The 18,343-nt window shown below is 41.9% G+C and overlaps 1 protein-coding gene across 1 annotated transcript; it reads right to left on the reverse strand.

Moving 5' to 3' along the window:
* Positions 1-759: 759 nt before the first annotated feature.
* Positions 760-1,576, reverse strand: LOC120648642 (putative glycine-rich cell wall structural protein 1). The gene has a single exon (XM_039925361.1). The coding sequence runs from the start codon at positions 1,545-1,547 to the stop codon at positions 816-818; it is 732 nt and encodes a 243-aa protein (XP_039781295.1). The 5' UTR covers positions 1,548-1,576; the 3' UTR covers positions 760-815.
* Between the last annotated feature and the right edge of the window lie 16,767 nt (positions 1,577-18,343).

The raw sequence follows: 18,343 nt of genomic DNA on the forward strand, positions 1-18,343 counted from the left end.
TATGTATAGCCATCTGAGCATATGTGTACAATATTTTTATTTTTTTCCTAAGCAAAGAAGTTACTGATAAATATAATTTTGGTAAAACAAAAAATTACCTTAGATGTACATGAAATGCAACAAAAAATGATTTATTCTCAATTAGATTAATTCTTGGGTATTTCTCGCTCCTTTGAAACAAAATTTTAGGCATTCTTGAGGCTACGTATTCTACAAGAAGTTACAAAGACCAGAACAAAGGCCCATGAACACTGGCTTCATAATAGGCTATCCTCTAGAGGCCTATTACACAGGGATTAGTTGCAGTGGCCTCTTCTTGATTGACACAAATGGTTAAGGATTTTTTTACCCAGGCACATGAGTGACAATCTAGTCTACGGATTGATAGTCACTAGCTCAGAGTGCCTGTTTCTTCTCTTGTTTGATAGGCTGTGTGCTTTTCTAGCAGAGGCTGAGAATTATTCAAGCATTGTTACACTACTTGATATAATAAAATTTCTCTTTTGGAAAAAAAAGGCCCATGAACACAATAAAAATAGACGATTGCGCTATTAATATCTAAGCAAATCAGATTTCATTACTTCTTGATCAAAGCAAAGTATTCATATCCATGGATTAAGGAATTACAACTAAAACATGCTTTGAGACATCAGTCACTTGCATGCATCATAGCCACATTTAATTAGTACAGCCTAGAAGTAAGTTGTAATAACTAACAGATGGCATGGTTTATTTGTAGAAAATATATAAGCTCAAACAAAACGGAACAACTACATGTCACCCAAGGCTACCATTGCTCCAAAACAAAATACATCTTAATAAGCCAGTGGTGGTTCGCTGGCACCACCATCAATGGCCTGTGGTGGTTCGCTGACGCTATCACCAATGGCCTGTGGTGGTTCGCTAGCCGCTTGTGGTGGTTCACTGACATTGCCATCATTGTAATATCCACCCCAAGTAGCTCCATTGCTGCTTCCTGACCCCTTGCCAAAACCACGGCCAAATCCACCATCATGACCACCACCCCTTCCACCTCCGCGTCCACCACTATCTGCGCTGCTTGAACCATATGGTCCATTGTTGTAGCCAGAGCCTTGCCCATTCCCTGACCCATCACCATACCCTTGGCCATTGCCGAAACTTCCTCCGGAGCCACCGCCGCCCCCACTTCCATTTGCATTTGAAGCCCCATTACTGTAAAAATCACCTGAGTCACCATGGCCTGAGCCAGATGCACCCCCTACTCCGTAACCCGAGGCGTATTGATCATAACCTTGCCAACCGCCACCACCAGAACCCTCACCAGCTCCACTAGCAGAGGAGAAGCTACTGCTAGGACCCTGAGAAGTACTATCATAGGAATTGCCATAGCCAGAGCCATACCCAGATCCAGAGCCTGAGCCATAGGCGTTTCCGGTTCCGCTACCGCCACCCCCACCTCTGCCTTGGCCATCAGCAGTGGCATGGTTTACCACCCTAATAGCATTGGTTAATCCAGTGCTTAACATGACAACAAGTGCAACAGCTAAGAGCTTACCAGTAGCCATGCCGAGAGCTAAGCTAGCTAGCAGGTGTATGGAGGGACGAGGGAAATATGAGATGAAATGCTAATGGGAGGTCTTGTTATTTGTAGTGCTGGATCGTAGGCCATGCATGGTTAAAATATCTTAAACCTTGATCTTTTGACCATGCATTAATTTGTGACGATGCTTGAAGATCCCTTCACGGGCTTCGTGGACTGATTTGTTTTTGATCCACGGGTTCAACTTGGAACGAGACTAGCTGCTTGCTTGGTCTTTAATCATACCTTCCTTTTCTACCTTTATGTGTTCTTTTACTTTGCGTATGGTTTGACCTCTTTTTCAAAGGAAGATTCGTGAACTTATCATACTTATTAAGGTGGAAAGATCATAACGTTTTGAATATTTGTAACTTTGTTATATGGCAGATGACTCAAACATGTATATTATTTGTCAAGTGAACCAACTTGCTAGTGAAGTCGGTCAATTGCTTAGGTTCACAGCGAACCCTAGTGTAATTGTGTAACAATAATGGGCACTCACACCTGGTAAACCGAGCGACGACTTGAGTTTCAAGGTGCATTCTCTATACAAAATACACCAATCCTGCAGTTGCAGCCAAGAGACTACACCAATTGCAACTATGAGAATAGAGCAAGTGCCACTGGAAGAAATTGATTGCAACTGAGCGCAACCTATTGCAACTCAGACCGACATGGTTGTAGCTGGATGCAAACCAGTGGCATCAAAAACCGACCAAGTTGCAAATGGACACAATCCAGGTGCACTTAGAACTACCACAATTGCAACTGAGGGGGTGGGTGCATTCTCGGTACAAAATGCACCCACGTTATAGTTGCAACACCGGTTGCAACCAGGGGAATAGACTAACTGCTACAGGATGGAACCTGTTGACGTAAAAATCAACACACTAAAGCCTGAGAGCACTGTACGCTAAGCTCATACTGTAATTCCTTCGAACCAAGCGTGCCAGTCAACTTGACCTGTAAATTGACAAGGAATCGGTAAACGTTAGATCTGAGAGTGTATCGGCTGAATTTCCAAATATCCCTCACACGGTGTATCGGCAAGCTTTGCCGATGCAGAAAACAAGAAAGAACGAGTGAAAAGATTGGTGTGAAGCATAAAGTATCGTAGAGGGATGTAAAGAAGTACCGGCAGATTTAATCAACACAAGAAATGACAAATCGGCCAGAGCAGTCGATTGCACACGTGTAACAATATAAAAGCTACTAATGTGTAACTTGAATAGAGCTACTCCAAAAAGACACTTGAAATAGATCTAATCTGCTTTTATATGGATTTTGATGATAAGATTTGATAGCTGATTGAACGTATTCCAAGATGAATAAATTTTGTTAAAAGCTAAAACTATAGAAAAACCTATAAATCTAGCAGATATCGGTAAATTATGAATAAATCTAGATGAAACAATAGCGATGCGCCAGAAGTCGAAACCTAGATAAAATTCGATAAGTCTTGAATAAATTCAAAAGAAGCAACAACGATGCGCCAGTAACTAAAGCTTAGATTTACTCGGTAAACGAAAACTTACCAATGAATTAAGTCGCACGAATGTGAAGTGTCCTTGATCAGCTCGAAAGAACTCGCAGAAAAGAAAATAGCGAAGTCGCAGACGAGAGAGTAAATTGAAAGGAAATTGTAGAGGGTTCATTTGATTTGATGTGTATCAACCTTTCCTCGGTCCCGTACAACTGCTAGTTATACCCCTAAACTAACGACTCCCGGCCGATCACGGCAGATACATAACTTGACGCAAAAGAAAAGGACTTTCTAAATAAAGACAAATTGAATTAAAGTAGGACTCCAATAGAATCTAAACAGATTCGAATATTTTGCCGGCTTTAGAGAATCTTCGTGGGCAGCAGCATCATCGGCCGATCTCCACATTATAGACGCTGGCACCTTTTAAATTGGTAGCTCTTTCCATTCCAACGTCTATCTTGACACGTGGCGAAAAACAGCGTCAATAGAATCCAATGCTCCAACCAGAATGGTGTCCGCAGAATTAATTGGAGTGCCACAAAGGACTTTTAGATGATGGTGACACTATATTAAATGTCACGAAGAAACCGTGTCTCATACAATACCCATTTTCTACGACAAAACCAATACATTACCATTTATCTCGTATGGGGTATAAAATTTTGACTGGATTATTATCCTTTCAATCACCCTCTGTGTCATGCTGTCCATCTCGAATTTCATACTACATGCCCAGTTGTTATGGTATCCGTTGTCGGCTTGTGTTGCTGTCGCACTTCCATTATTCATTTGGCCGCATGCGCACCCGGATCAGATTCATCACACACACATACGCGCATTGTCAAAAGTTGAGCGAAAACTTTGATCAAACCGATGGACAATGTGTGGCAGCGCAGAGATTGCATTGATGCCAGAAACGGCAGTCGGCATCTTCTCATGCCTTCTTCTACGCCGGAAAAAAAAATCCAGTCGACCTCGGGCGCACGGGCGCGTCCATGCGCCCCACGGCCCCAGCCGGATGCTCGCCACGTTTAAAGGAGCCATCGCCTGATCAACGCCTGAACGACGTCTGTCTGTCCGGGCAATCAGGGAAAAAAAATGAGTGAAAAAAAACATGGGTGCCGGTCTGCAGGAGCCATTGGATGCTTGGTATTTCACTACCGGAAATATGGCTTTTGCCATGTGCGCTACAGTTGCCGTGTGCAAGAGTTTACGAGCACACGGCGAACATGAATTTGGCAAAACTAAAACACACTGTTAGAAATCTAGGCAATTTCATATTTAAATTATTCCATAAATATGACGCAAGCAAGAAAAGCATGAACAAGATATCATGTATGTGCTTATGAAAGGAATTAATCATCAAAGTCATCATGAATATGAAACTAGTGCTGACCAGCAAGGCATGACATGTAGAAATTCTCAAATAAAGCATGTCGATCATACTGTTTACGCTAATCACAAAGATTGCAATTTTGAGAATAAGATTAGCATACCCAGCGGCAGAGCCGGAAGCACCCGAAAGTGATATGGTGCTTTGTTGTTGTAGTCGTCCCGCTCGATGCAGTGTAGAGATGTTGCAGTGACAATCACGCTCGTTCGCCTAGCGCCGGGAAGAAGTCGTGCCGCGCTGTCGCCCGGGCAGGAAGGAGTTGACGTCGCTGCCGGGAACAGGGAACAGAAGCGAGGAGTCGTGCCGCCGCCGACACTCCCCAAAAACGTGATTGCCATCCTCACCCGAGCAGGTGAACCCAGCGGACGGAGACATTCCGGAGGCCTACTCTTCCATCTCGTGTGTGCGCAGGAGATAGAACGGGAAGCTCAGAGTGCTATTGGATTTGTGGTCGCAAGAGAGAAACTGAAAGAGCCCCTTGTGGGTTATATCAGAGATGCGCGGCAGGAGACGGAAGGCCACGAGTCTCAGCGGTACAGGAAGAGACGGGATGACAAAAACTCCCGTAACTCCAACTCGAGTGGAGTGAACATGAAACTCCAGTAACTTCCAACTCAGAATAAATGAGTGACAAAAGTGGAGCCATGCCCGCCTGGCCGCTCACTCGCTCGCCGCCTGCCTCGCCATGCCCACGCCCACGGGCCCGGGCCGGGCGGCGCACGCGTGTGGCAGCCAGCTATTCTTTTCTCAACTTCTCAAATTAATCAATCCAAGATCAATCATTTAAGTTGAGTCAACCTTCAGTAAATATCCCATATGGTACTAAACCACTTATTGGACCATAGAGTTTTATTTGATTTATTAAATATTAATGGGCCAAGCCCATTATATCTAACAATCCCCACCAAACTCTAGGGTACAAAATAAGAAAGTTTTCAAAACCACAATCCTTTTATATACCAGTATTTCGATGGAGTTTGTTAAGTTGAACATCCAACTAGAATGATAGCTACACTTAGCCACAACTGATCAATGGACAAAGCCTTGAATTGACAGTTTTGTGTGAGATGAGTTTGGCTAGAATTCTTAACTGATACTAGGATGCAAAGAGCATTCTCTCTGTTTGAAGCTTATAAGTCATACTTCCTGGCCTTTTCATGAGTATCTAGAGATTACCCACATCTCATAGATTGTGACTAGCAATCGAATTCATATAGGTGTATTCCTTTTAGGATGTCCTATAGGACAATATCCCTGCTTTATCAAGCCACTCGGATCACATTAAGAACTTAATCAACCTCCCTTGCAGTATTGGAGAGACGGGGCATCTCAAATGAGCTAGACTTTATTCTAAGGAGTCTCTCCCTTAGACATCCACTAGCTTGTTTTGCCATCCTAATTCACGGAATCTCCGATCACAAAGGACAGGTTACCACTATGGAATGACTTCAAGTGAGTCTCAAGCCCAACTCCCTCGAAGCACCTTCTATCACATTGCGTGATAGACCCTTAGTAAACTGATCTGCCAGATTATTAGATGTATGGACATAGTCCAATGATATTACTCCGGAGTTTCTCAATTTCCTGACAGTCTTTAGACGTCTTTTCACATGCCTTGTAGATTTAATATTATCCTTAAAACTGTTCACCTTTGTTATCACAGTTTGGTTGTCACAGTTCATGGATATAGCTGGTATATGTTTCTCAATAATCGGCAAATCCATAAGGAGCTCACGCAGCCACTTGGCTTCAGCGCCAGCAGTATTGTTGACGCTTCTTAAAGCGCCAATTTACATACTGCAATCACATGGATCGTGTAGCTTTTCTCTTAGAGTATTCCCCCATGGTTTATCAATCCACGGAACAAGTGTATTACTATGCTTAACTAAGCACTAATGATGTTGGTAAAAGATCTATATTGAGTGTATGAGTGTGAAATAGATCTAATCTAACCAATCTAATCTAATCTAGACTATTGAGCAATGGTAGGTGTGTGCACAAGATATGAAGAGCATTTGTCCATAGGGTCTAGGATCACTAGAGATGTAATCGCCAAGCAACGAAGAACAGATCTAATCTACCAAAGGTGTGTTCCAAGATCAAAACTTTTCCCTCCCACATACTGTCACTACACGAGGATAATCGGTAACGAATCAACAAGAACATGATAGTTGATGTATTCTAAGTAAACCATGCAAGAGCAAAGAAAACCCAAAGCCAAGTCGCGAACTATTAGGCATCAAAACATCATCAACAAGAATCGTGATAGATCAATCTTATAAAGGATTCGGCAATTACAGCTCAAGATCTCCTTACAACCCCATGAACAAACGAGGACTTTACCCCATGAAGCTAAGCGATGCGTAGTCGATCATGGTGACGAAATCTCCGGCAAGGGATGGATCCCTTGCTGTCCTCCAACTTGCAGCAGCGCCGAGGGACGATGAGGCCTCCGGTGTCGCTTTTCTCTTGTGTCTAACTCGAATGGATCTCTGAAACTCATCTCTCTGCTGCGATTCTAGATGCTCCCCATTTGACGGCGGCTTCGGGGTATTTATAGGCGGATATGGACGGTGGATTTGGTAAAACATATATTAGGGTTGACGCATACTTCGTGCTGAAGAAAACTGAGACCGATTGGGCTCCGAAATGGGCTAGGCCGGCCGGCCCAAGGGCTCCAGGCCGGCCGGCCTGGGCCCTTTCTGGCCCCTTTCGGTCCCATCTTTCGCGTGTGGCCTCTTCTTCTTATTCCTCATCTTAGCCCAGTTGTAACCATGCGTCAAAACATCTCCGAAAATGTCCAATTTCCTATCAAAATGCAACATGCTCCAAAATCCAGGACAAAATCAAAAACGATCAAATTCGGGTGCCAAGTGGCGGGTTAGTACATGAATCATTCCAAAGAATTTACAAAAACAACTCCTAATCATATAGTAAAATGGGTACTTAAGGAGAGCCAACAAGTATCCAATGCTATTAGTTCTGCTTCCATTGTAGACTTCGTTAAGATAGTCTGCTTGCAAGACTTCCAGGAAACAGCGCCACCTCCAAGTAGGAACGCATATCCGCTTGTGGCATACAACTCATCAGCATCAGAAATCCAATTAGCATCACAATAACCTTCTAGTACCCTTGGATACCCGGTAAAGCGAATGCCATAACTCATTGTGCTTTTTAGATAGCATAGTACTCTCTCAAGAGCACCCCAGTGAATATCTCCCCGATTTGACACAAACTGGCTTAGCTTCATTCACCACAAAGCCGGCTGATGTTAAAGTTTTATCAAATTTCTCATGCCACTGCTTTGGTGCTTACTTTAGGCCGTACAAGGATTTCAGCAGCTTACACATCTTACCCTCTTGACCTTTTTCTATAAATCCATCAGGCTGATCCATATAGATCTCTTCCTCAAGCTCTCCATTCAAAAAAGTTGTCTTAACATCCATCTGATGAATGAGAAGACCGTGTGAGACAGCTAAGGATATTAGCACACGTATGGTCGTAAGTCGGGCAACTGGTGAATAAGTGTCAAAATAGTCCTCTCCTTCCTTTTGTGTATAGCCTTTAGCAATTAGCCTTGCTTTGTACTTCTCAACAGTACCATCAGGCCTCATTTTCCTTTTGAACACCCATTTACACCCTATAGGTTTACATCCATAAGGACGATCAATCACTTCTCAAGTCCCATTAGACATAATAGAATCCATCTCACTTTGCATTGTTTTCTTCCATAAGTCAGCATCAATGGATGAATATACCTCAGCAATGGTTGTGGGAGTGTCTTCCGCGAGGTATATAATAAAGTCCTCACCAAAGGATTTTGCAACCCCTTGTCTCTTGCTCTTTCGAGTGACTGTATTATTATCCTCATGAGTTTCCACATGAGTTTCAAAATCATCATTATTTATCGGTTCATGGTCATCCTAAAAAAAATAGAATCATGACTAGAAGTGCTAGGTGTATTTTTCATGAGAAATTCATCTTCAAAAAATGTTGCGTCTCTCGATTCCATGATAGTACCCTCAAACATATCCGGTACTTTGAAATTTATTATTAAAAATCTATAACCCACGCTGTGTATAGCATAACCAAGAAAGACACAGTCAACGGTTTTGGGTCCAAGTTTTCGCTTCTTGTTAATTGGCACATGCACCTTTGCCAAACAATCCCATGTTCGCAGATAGGAGAGATTTATTCTCTTTTTCACCCATTTCTCGAATGCTGTAATTTCTTTGTTCTTTGTGGGCACCCTATTCAGGACATGACACGCTGTCAAAATCGCCTCACCCCACCATTCCTTAGGTAGCCCCGCAGTTTCTAACATGGCGTTAACCAAATCAGTTAGAGTACGGTTCTTCCTCTCAGCAATCCCATTGGATTGTGGTGAGTATGGCGGTGTCCTCTCATAAATAATTTCATGCTCCGCGCAAAACTCAGAAAACTAATTTGAGAAATATTCTCCACCGCGATCAGAACGCACCCGTTTAATTTTCTTTTCAAGTTGGTTTTCTACCCCACCCTTATAGATTTTAAAATAATGCAACGCTTCATCCTTTGTTTTTAACAGATACACGTAGCAAAATCTAGTGCAATTATCTATAAGCATCATGAAATATTTCTTGCCACCTTTGGACAATATTTCATTCATCTCACAAATATCTGAATGAATTAATTCAAGCGGTGCCAACTCTCTCGCCGCAGCAGCCTTGTGAGGCTTGCGAGGTTGTTTTGCTTCCACACACACGTGGCACTTTGAATTTTTGACCACATCAAATTTAGGAATTAAATTCAAACTAGCTAAGTGGGACATGCAACCAACATTAACATGACATAATCTCGAATGCCAAATATTAGTCTCAACATTATTAACCATATTGTTCACAGATTTAAAGCAAGTGTCAACCAAAGACAAGAGGAACAAGCCTCCACTCTCATAGCTTTTTCTAACAAAAGTTCCATACTTAGAAACAACACATTTATTGGATTCAAATACTAGCTTATAACCATCACGACAGAGTAAGGAGCCACTAATCAAGTTCTTCTTTATTGAGGGGACATGACGCACGTTCTTGAGCTACACGGTCTTTCCATAAGTAAGTTTCAGATCGACCGTACCAACACCATGAACAGCTGCACGTGCTCCATTCCCCATCAGCAAGGAGGCAGCCCGCCCGGCCTGGAAGTTGGAGCTTCAGTCTCAACAGTGTTGACTGATTTCTGTGCAGGAGGCTTCTATTTAGCCTCAGGACACTCTCTTGCAAAGTGCTCAGTCTTGCCACAGATGAAACAGTTCATCTTTTCCTTGCTCATCTTTTTATCCTTCTTGAAAGAAGTGGAGGGCTTCTGCTTAAGCTCTTGCTGAAATTTCTTTTTATGTGGTTTGGGACGACTCTTTTGCACCACATGTGCGCTAGAACTCCCCTCAATGACTTTCTTGCCTTTAACATATTTTGCTCTAGACTTGTCTTCAATATCAAGAGTCCCAACAAGCTCAGCAGTGCTAAACTCTTGCCTCTTATGTTTGAGTGAAGTTGCAAAGTCAGTCCAAGATTGTGGCAGCTTTGCAATCATGCAACCCGCCACAAACTTATCAGGAAGCACACACCCAAAACAGCTCAAGTTCCTTCACCGGTGCCAGTATCTCATGAGCCTGTTCGACCGCCAGATGGTTCTCAATCATCTGATAGTCATGAAACTGCTCCATGACATACAGCTCAGAACCGGCATCAGAAACACCGTAATGGGGCTCAAGAGCATCCCAAATAGTCTTACCAGTCGGAAGCTGTATATATGCATCAATGAGAGAGTCTCCAATGACGCTCAGCAAGCCACCCCAACAACTGGTGTCATCATGATCGAACTGACGTTGCTCATCAACAGTTTGAACAGTAGTAGCCAACTCTGTCACCACATAAAAGCAATGCATAGAGGTCAACCACAGAATAGTTTTCTGGCGCCATCTCTTGTAGTGAGTGCCCTCAAACGGCGGTGGTTTCAACATACCCGCAAAGCCAAAAGATGAAAATTGTCTAATATCACATTTTTGGATTGTCAAAAATCTAGGCAATTTCATGTTTAAATTATTTCATAAATATGACGCAAGCAAGAAAAGCATGAACAAGATATCATGTATGTGCTTATGAAGGGAATTAATCATCAAAGTCATCATGAATATGAAACTAGTGCTCACCAGCAAGGCATGACATGTATAAATTCTCAAATAAAGCATGTCGATCATACTGTTTACGCTAATCACAAAGATTGCAACTTTGAGAATAAGATTAGCATACCCAGCGGCAGAGCCGATCACGCTCGTTCGCCTAGCGCCGGGAAGAAGTCGTGCCGCGCCGTCGCCCGAGCAAGAAGGAGTTGACGTCGCCGCCGGGAACAGGAAACAGAAGCGAGTAGTCGTGCCGCCGCCGACACTCCCCAAAAATGTGATTGCCGTCCTCACCCGAGCAGGTGAACACAGCGGACGGAGACGTTCCGAAGGCCTACTCTTCCATCTCGTGTGCGCATAGGAGACGGAAGGGCACGAGTCTTAACGGTACAGGAAGAGACGTGGAGACAGAAACTCGAGTGGAGGGAATATGAAACTTCAGTAACTTCCAACTCACATCCAAGGGCCGGGCCGGGCGGCGGTGGCGCGCGCGGGGCCGCCAGCTATTCTTTTCTCATCTTCTCAAATTAATCAATCTAAGACCAATCATTTAAGTTGAGTCAACCTTCAGTAAATATCTCATACGGTACTAAACCATTTATTGGACCATGGAGTTTTATTTGATTTATTAAATATTAATGGGCCTAGCCCATTATATCTAATACACACGGCAAAGTCATGCTTTACCGTGTGCGCCACAGTTTGCCGTGTGCAACAGCAAACATGAATTTGGAAAAACTAATTGTGTGTTTTTTTTGGCACAACAAAAAATCTAGTTGGCGAGTATCCAGGTGGTGGCGCACGGAGGCGCCCGTGCGCCCAAGGTCCATCGGATTTTTTTTCCTCAATGCCAGGAGAGAAGCCCCTTCGTCAGCTTATTCGCTTCAGTCAAAGACTACCCGCTGGGCGGCACAAGAGCGGCGTGTCGCTTTGGGTGATGGTTTACGTGTGGGTGCGCAACATTTTAGGCCGTAATTAGGCTCTTGATGAAAGAGTCTGTACGTTTCCGTAAATCTATATATGAAGAGATTCTTTGCATGCAAAAGAGGATATGGATGATGATGCATGCATGCATATTTGAAATTCAAAAAGTTATGAGTATTAAATCGATCATGTGCTTCAATAGCTGACTTATGATAAGATTTTCAAAACAAGACCACAATTTTCTATGTTTGCATGATATTTTGAAAAAAAAATATTTTTTTAGTTTTAGTAAATAATTTCGGCTCCAAGGAGCAAATATTTTAACAATATGAACAAATAATTATTTTGTATGAACAAAAAAATTAAATAACGTACAAATAGTAATGTACAATGAGCAAAACATTACACACTGCGAATATTTGATTGTGTAGGATAAATAATAAAAAATGAATGTCACAAGCAAATGAGTCAATATCACGGGACAATTTAATCTACAAAGCAAACAAATAATTAGACGTCGCGAACAAATTAATTATCGGCAGATAGATAATTTTACATGAAGAAAATGCATCTAAAAATATTTTTATAAGCATATATACACATGCCGAAGAAGTTAGCATATAGACAAAATAAATCATTTCTCACATTGAATCTATTGGTTAGAAAAAAAGATTTTATAGATCTATTGATGCTAAAAGTAATAAATACACAAATAAATGCAATCTCAAAATAAACCAAAAAATATAAAAGAAACAAAAAATAAAAACGAAAAAGTAGAATAAAAAGATTAGAAAATAAGTGAAAGGGAAATAGAAAATATATTATAAGAAGAAGATAAAAGTATGATACGAAAATTTGAAGAAACTCTTTACTTTTACTAAATCAAGCAATGATTTCTTAATCCGTCGATCAGAATTGAACCGGTAGTGACCTCACGCTTCAGTTCTAATCGGAGTCCTAATGGGAGTCTATCTTACAGCTGCATTTTGCCTAATCTAGTTCTACCTAGGAACGCGTCACTCACATACTAGGTCCATATAAACGGATACAACCACCAAAGGTTCTACCAGCCAAGCCTCGCGTACATACGTGAGACGGAAATGTGCTTCAATAGCTGACCTGTGAGCAGTAGATGGTCACACCTCGTGTACTTAGTGATGCCCTAGAACTCTGAGAAGGAGTACCTCATGCTTACGAGGGGATGGTCACACCCCGTCTCAGTGGCGGATCCAGGATAATTATTAGGAGGGGCTTTCTTCTATCTCTAGACAGCTTTAGCCTCTACTCACAGTATATTTATGTCTAAAAATTGTAGGAGGGGCTTAGGAGGGGCTCCATGAATCCAGCGGCGGTAGGAGGGGCTAGAGCCCCTCCAGACCCACCGCTGGATCCGCCCCTGCCCCGTCTGATGATGTGTACATTATTCTTTGGTCATAGCAACGCGTATGCATATTTGCTAGTCAATTGTGAAAATATAAACAAAAATAAAGTCGAGAAAATGTGTGGTTTCTACAAAACATGGAAGGAAAAAAAGAAGTTTAGTTTATTTGGAATAGAAAGTAATCTATGAATGAGTAAATATATATTGGAAAGGGGAACAACAAACAGAGCAAATAGAAAAGGAAAGAAAATAAACTAGAAAGGGAAAAGATCCCACATCGTGAAAAAAAACTAAAAATGAAAAAAAAACCATTAGAAAACGCTCACTCAAAAGAAGAAACAAAATCGTCAGGACCATTATTGAAGAAGAAGAATGATTTAATAGTGTGGCTACATAGGTTAACATTGTAGACAAAAGTAAGTGTAACCTGTGTTAGAAACATATATTCCCAGTGGACCAGCTATCTCCATTTGGGCCGCGATTAGAGTAGAACAACAGCCACCAATTCTATATATCTTCCGAAAAAAATTTTCTTCTACATCTTTCACTGTTTGAGATTTGTACAAATAATTATATCTGTTGGATTTGGCTCAAACCCAACACTACAAACTCATCCTCTTCACCTAGGCTCCACCACCCAACCTCACTTGCGCACCCCTCGGGCTGCCGACGCATTGTCCAGCGCTGCCCCCATCGGCCTCCCATCGTGTTGCGCCCCCGGCTGCACTACCCTGTGCACTGACCCGCCGCCGCGCCGTCCCGCATTGCGCACGCCAGCCACGCAGCCCCATGCCGCCGCCCACCGCGCCGGCCTGGGCAAGTGCAGCCACGCCTACCAGGTGCGCCGTGCCCCATGTTTTATTTTTCGTTTGTTATTACATGTGCAACTGCCATCCGCTCTCATTTTTGAGAAGCCAAGGAAAAAACAACACAAGGTCTTCTAAAAAACTCATTACAGCAAGACAAAAAATTGTCGTTATTATTATCTAAGGATGTGGTCAAAAGTGTGATGATGTGTAGCTAATCCCATCCCTTCAAGCAAAGCATCCACTCAGGCACTCAAGCACCTGGAAAGAAAAAGAGGTGCGGGAATAAGTCTCATCAAGCAAACTGCTTTAACAAGTTATTTAAACTACAAGTTTATTAGAGAACAATTTAAACATAGATATATGACATAAGAGATAAAATTGAAATATTTAAGAAGATCATCCTCATATTAAATAAATAAATAACAAAAAACACTTATGAACTTGACAAAAACCTCATATACACTTCCATTACACCAAACAATATTTATATAGATAAACCATAATGAATGCAATGCAATGCAATACATATGCCATGTCCACTGTCTCCATACCCAACAAGGTATGAAGCTGCATTGTACCCCTCCTCGGGCAATGTACGATGCCGTACCGGTACGGTAGCGGCCAGCAAGCGGCGACATAATCCACAAGAGCACTTCAGAATAGCCATATAACTTTCCCACCGACCTGGCTTAAGAGCACTCCGGAATAGTTATATGACTTTCTCACCAAAATACTCGTGATACAATGATATGATATATATCCACAATCATAAAACATAGAACTTACCTTCGGATCTTAGACAAATGAGATTCAACAACTATGATCATACATATATTCATTTAAAGATATAAGTGAATTCATAGTTAGTTATATCATGAATTAGGTATATCATTTTGGTTCAATTAATGCTGACAAAGTGTAGGTAGAATAAACAACAAGTCAAGCTGTAGCAACCACCGCAACGTTTACTTGCTTTCACCAAAGATTAGAAAAGTGAGCTAAGCACGATCCGAAGATGCACCACCTGTTCACAAGCATAGCTCAGCCCTAAAAAAATACACATCAAAATAAAAATATCGAGTAAAGCAATCCTACGCCCGAACCCAACATTCTCATCTCAACATATGCTAATCTAGTGAAAGCAGCAGCACTATTGCTTCTCTTTTTTGGAATTTTTAATTTGGATGGACAAAAACTAATATTTTTCCACAATAATGATAAATTCATAGCCTAAAACTTTATAATTATCAAAAAGTAAAGGAAAAATCATTAACATTGGGTAAATTCGAGGTGAAGCTTAATCTAACATTCTGATAGATTTTGCGGAACAGTTCTACTGAGGCAGTCATAACTGAAGCTTGAAAGTTCGGATGAACATGAACTTTAACAATCTGGAAAGATTATGAAATTCTCTACAACTCTTATAACTAGCAGAAAGTCGAAAAATGCCATTAAGATTTGCTAAACTTCAGGTTAATAGACACTGCCCATAATTACAAGACTGAAAAACAGTCAGATTCCAACCTTAGTTTCTCCCTCACCTTAAATCCGATTGAGGTATTCTCTACGGCTGTGGAAAGATCTCTAACTCTTCTCCAACTCATATAAAGGCTTGATATTTTTTGAGATTGTTAAGAGTATGAAAAACTGCCACAAACAGAAACTGCAAAAATTGATGGCATGCTGAGAAAAGCGACGAGGACAGAACCTCAATCCTAGTCCAAAAGGCGACTAATACCGCTACTCCCATGAGCTAAAAACTTCTCAAACTAGGGAAAAACAAGTTCTACAGTAGGGACATGTCTCACCTAGGGTTTCCCCTTGAAAAGAACAAAGGCGACGGCGATGACGACGACAACTACAGTGCGATTCCACTCCATTTCCCCTTCTTCCTTGCATCCAACCTCGCTGCATTACACCACACAAGGCGAGGACGGACGAAGACGTGCCCTAGTTTTCTTTCTCTTCTCTTCTCTTCTCTTCTCTTTCTCTCCCTCTCCCCTCTCTTTTCTCGATCTGGTCATGGCAAAGGGCGGTGGTATAGGGAGGGGCGACGGCTTCAGGGTTTGCAGGGGGAGGGGTTGGGTACTGTAGTGCGCTACTATAGTGCGGGCCCCTCGTCTAGCAACTTAAAAAAATCTATAACTTTTCTATTACAGCAAATCAGCACCAGCACCAGCTGTAACTAGCCGAACAAAGTGTAGTTACAGAGTTCTCAGACCCTAGACCTCAAATGAGGAATTTCACAAATACAAAAAAAAACTATAAAACAAATAAAACCTAGAAGATTAAGCTTCAAACTTCTTATTTGTTCATGCTTCAATCTCACAATGTATTAACGCGTACCAATCCATCACATCACTCGCCTGCTTAGAAGTTTGATGTTCGGATGGTCTGTTGCTTGCACTTTTCACATAAACCTCTATCTAGCGCAAGGGTAGGAGGATATGTTCACAACGCCTCCAGGGAGGGAATGGCACCAAACGATGTCATCAATACCTACGTTAGCGCTACGCCGGACAAGAATTTTCTCGAACAGTTTTCTGTATCACTCGAGAAAAGTCCTGCAACAAGCAGCACCATTGCAGGTCGGCATGACGCCGCTTGAGATTTCTCCTTGTGCACAACGAGCCAAGTCCGCACGCCAGCACAAGAAGATCGGCCACAGATGAAGTCGTTCACTGCTCACCACCGGCCAAACCCTCGAGCAGGCGCCCACCAGCTGCACCAAGCCGGTGGCCCGCTTGAGAGCCAAGCTGAGCAACCCACAAGCGAGCTCGTGCCGGCACGCCGTGGAGGTGAGGCACCAAGTGCTCGTACACGCAGTAGAGAGGCCCGACGCAGCCACGCACCTTGCACTCGCGCAGGCCCTCGGGCGTACCAGAGCGCAGACGCCACGATGGTGGGTGGGAGGGGGCCGTCGTGCTCAAGCACCACCCACAAAATTCGAGACCCCAAGCAGACCCGCAAGGGGCAGGCCCCAAACGGACCGGGAGTTGCAGGATCCGAAATTTTCAGGGGCGGATCTGGGCACCACTAGTGTAGGAACCGCAGCTGCTACCAGCTTCGTCCCCAACTACGGCAGTGGAAAAAGAAGGAAAAGGGCCGAGGAGTTTGTGGAAGAGGTAAGAAAACATGTATTATTACATAGAACATCTAGTAACAAGAATAGAAAATCGTAATCGCGGATACACCAATTTCATCCACATTAAAACATTTCTTATACTAACAAAACGTAATAAATTCCATAAAACACTATAAAACCTAATCAACTCCATAACCTAATCAATCCATAACCAAAAAGTAAACTAATCCTAACTAAAACCCTAAAATAATAAAACACTAAGTCTTAGAATCAAGTAGTAAACAAAAAATCCTAAATCTAATTCAAATTGAACTCATAATTCAAATATATAATCAAATTCCAAATATGAACTACTAAATTTTTGAGAATCTGTAAATAATCAAATTTGAACCAAAATTACAAAAATAATTAAACATAATCAATCCAATAAAACATTTTGTATACTAATAAAACCTAATAAGTTCAGAAAACATATGTTATTCTATGGAATATCATATACTAATTAATAAAACCAAAACTTCCACTCTAAAGTCAATCGACGACCTAAAATTAAACTGACCCTAACAAAGCCCTAACAAAAATAAACCCTAGCTACAGGGTATTAGGGGAGGGGACACCGGTGTCACACCCTGAAATTTTTGAATTTCAGGATGTGATTAAAATTAAAAATAACAATTTTCTCAAAATTTTAAAATTTTCTCAACATTTATTTTTCTTCACAGAGAATTTAGTGTAAAAGAAAATAAATATTGGTTGTTTTTCAAATTAAATGATGTTGTTCTTCTGGTGATGCATTCATGTCACATGCATAGTGTTGTTGAGTATGAAAACCTTTCAAAACGTGTTATATCATCAAAAGTTCTTCCCGGGAATTTTCTGGATTCTTTTCCCATTTTCCCTAGAGCAAACTCTAATTTTTAGAGTCTCTTCCAAATCTTCTCATGAGCTCCAAATATTTTATTTGAGTTCGTTAGGTCCCAATATATTTCTAGGATTTTTCCTAGAATTTTCGGGCCATTTGGAATATTTTTCGGACTTTAAATATGTATTATAGATTTTTCTAGAATTATTTCAATTTCGAAAATAATTAATTCCGAAATTTTAAATGGACTAAGTCTATCAAAAGTGTATAAATCCCTAATGGACCTCAAGGGCCCATTCATGTGTTCCCTAATGGGCTAAAGGCACGTAAAGCCCATTAGCATGGGAGGGAGGTTTAGTACCACATTGCTAGTTGATGTGGGATGGCGAGACTTTTCTCTTTATATATTAAATCAACCTCTCATGGCAACTCCACACAAAAATATAGACTACCCGTAGGGAGGCTCCTTGTTTGGGAATCCCTAAAATAATCTTTTCCCTAGAATCCCACCATCCTCCGCATCCGTGCATCTCCGGTGAAATCCGACGCCACCCCAGTGCTCAGCTCGTTGTCCTCTTCGTCGTGGTGTCTTCCTTCTCGTGAGTCATCGCCATTTCGCCGTCGACCCCATGCCTTCTTCCTCGACTCCGACGATTTCCTTCTTCTCCGGTGAGCAACTTCC

The sequence above is a fragment of the Panicum virgatum genome, chromosome 9K (genome assembly GCF_016808335.1).
Source record: "Panicum virgatum strain AP13 chromosome 9K, P.virgatum_v5, whole genome shotgun sequence".
NCBI lineage: Eukaryota > Viridiplantae > Streptophyta > Magnoliopsida > Poales > Poaceae > Panicum > Panicum virgatum.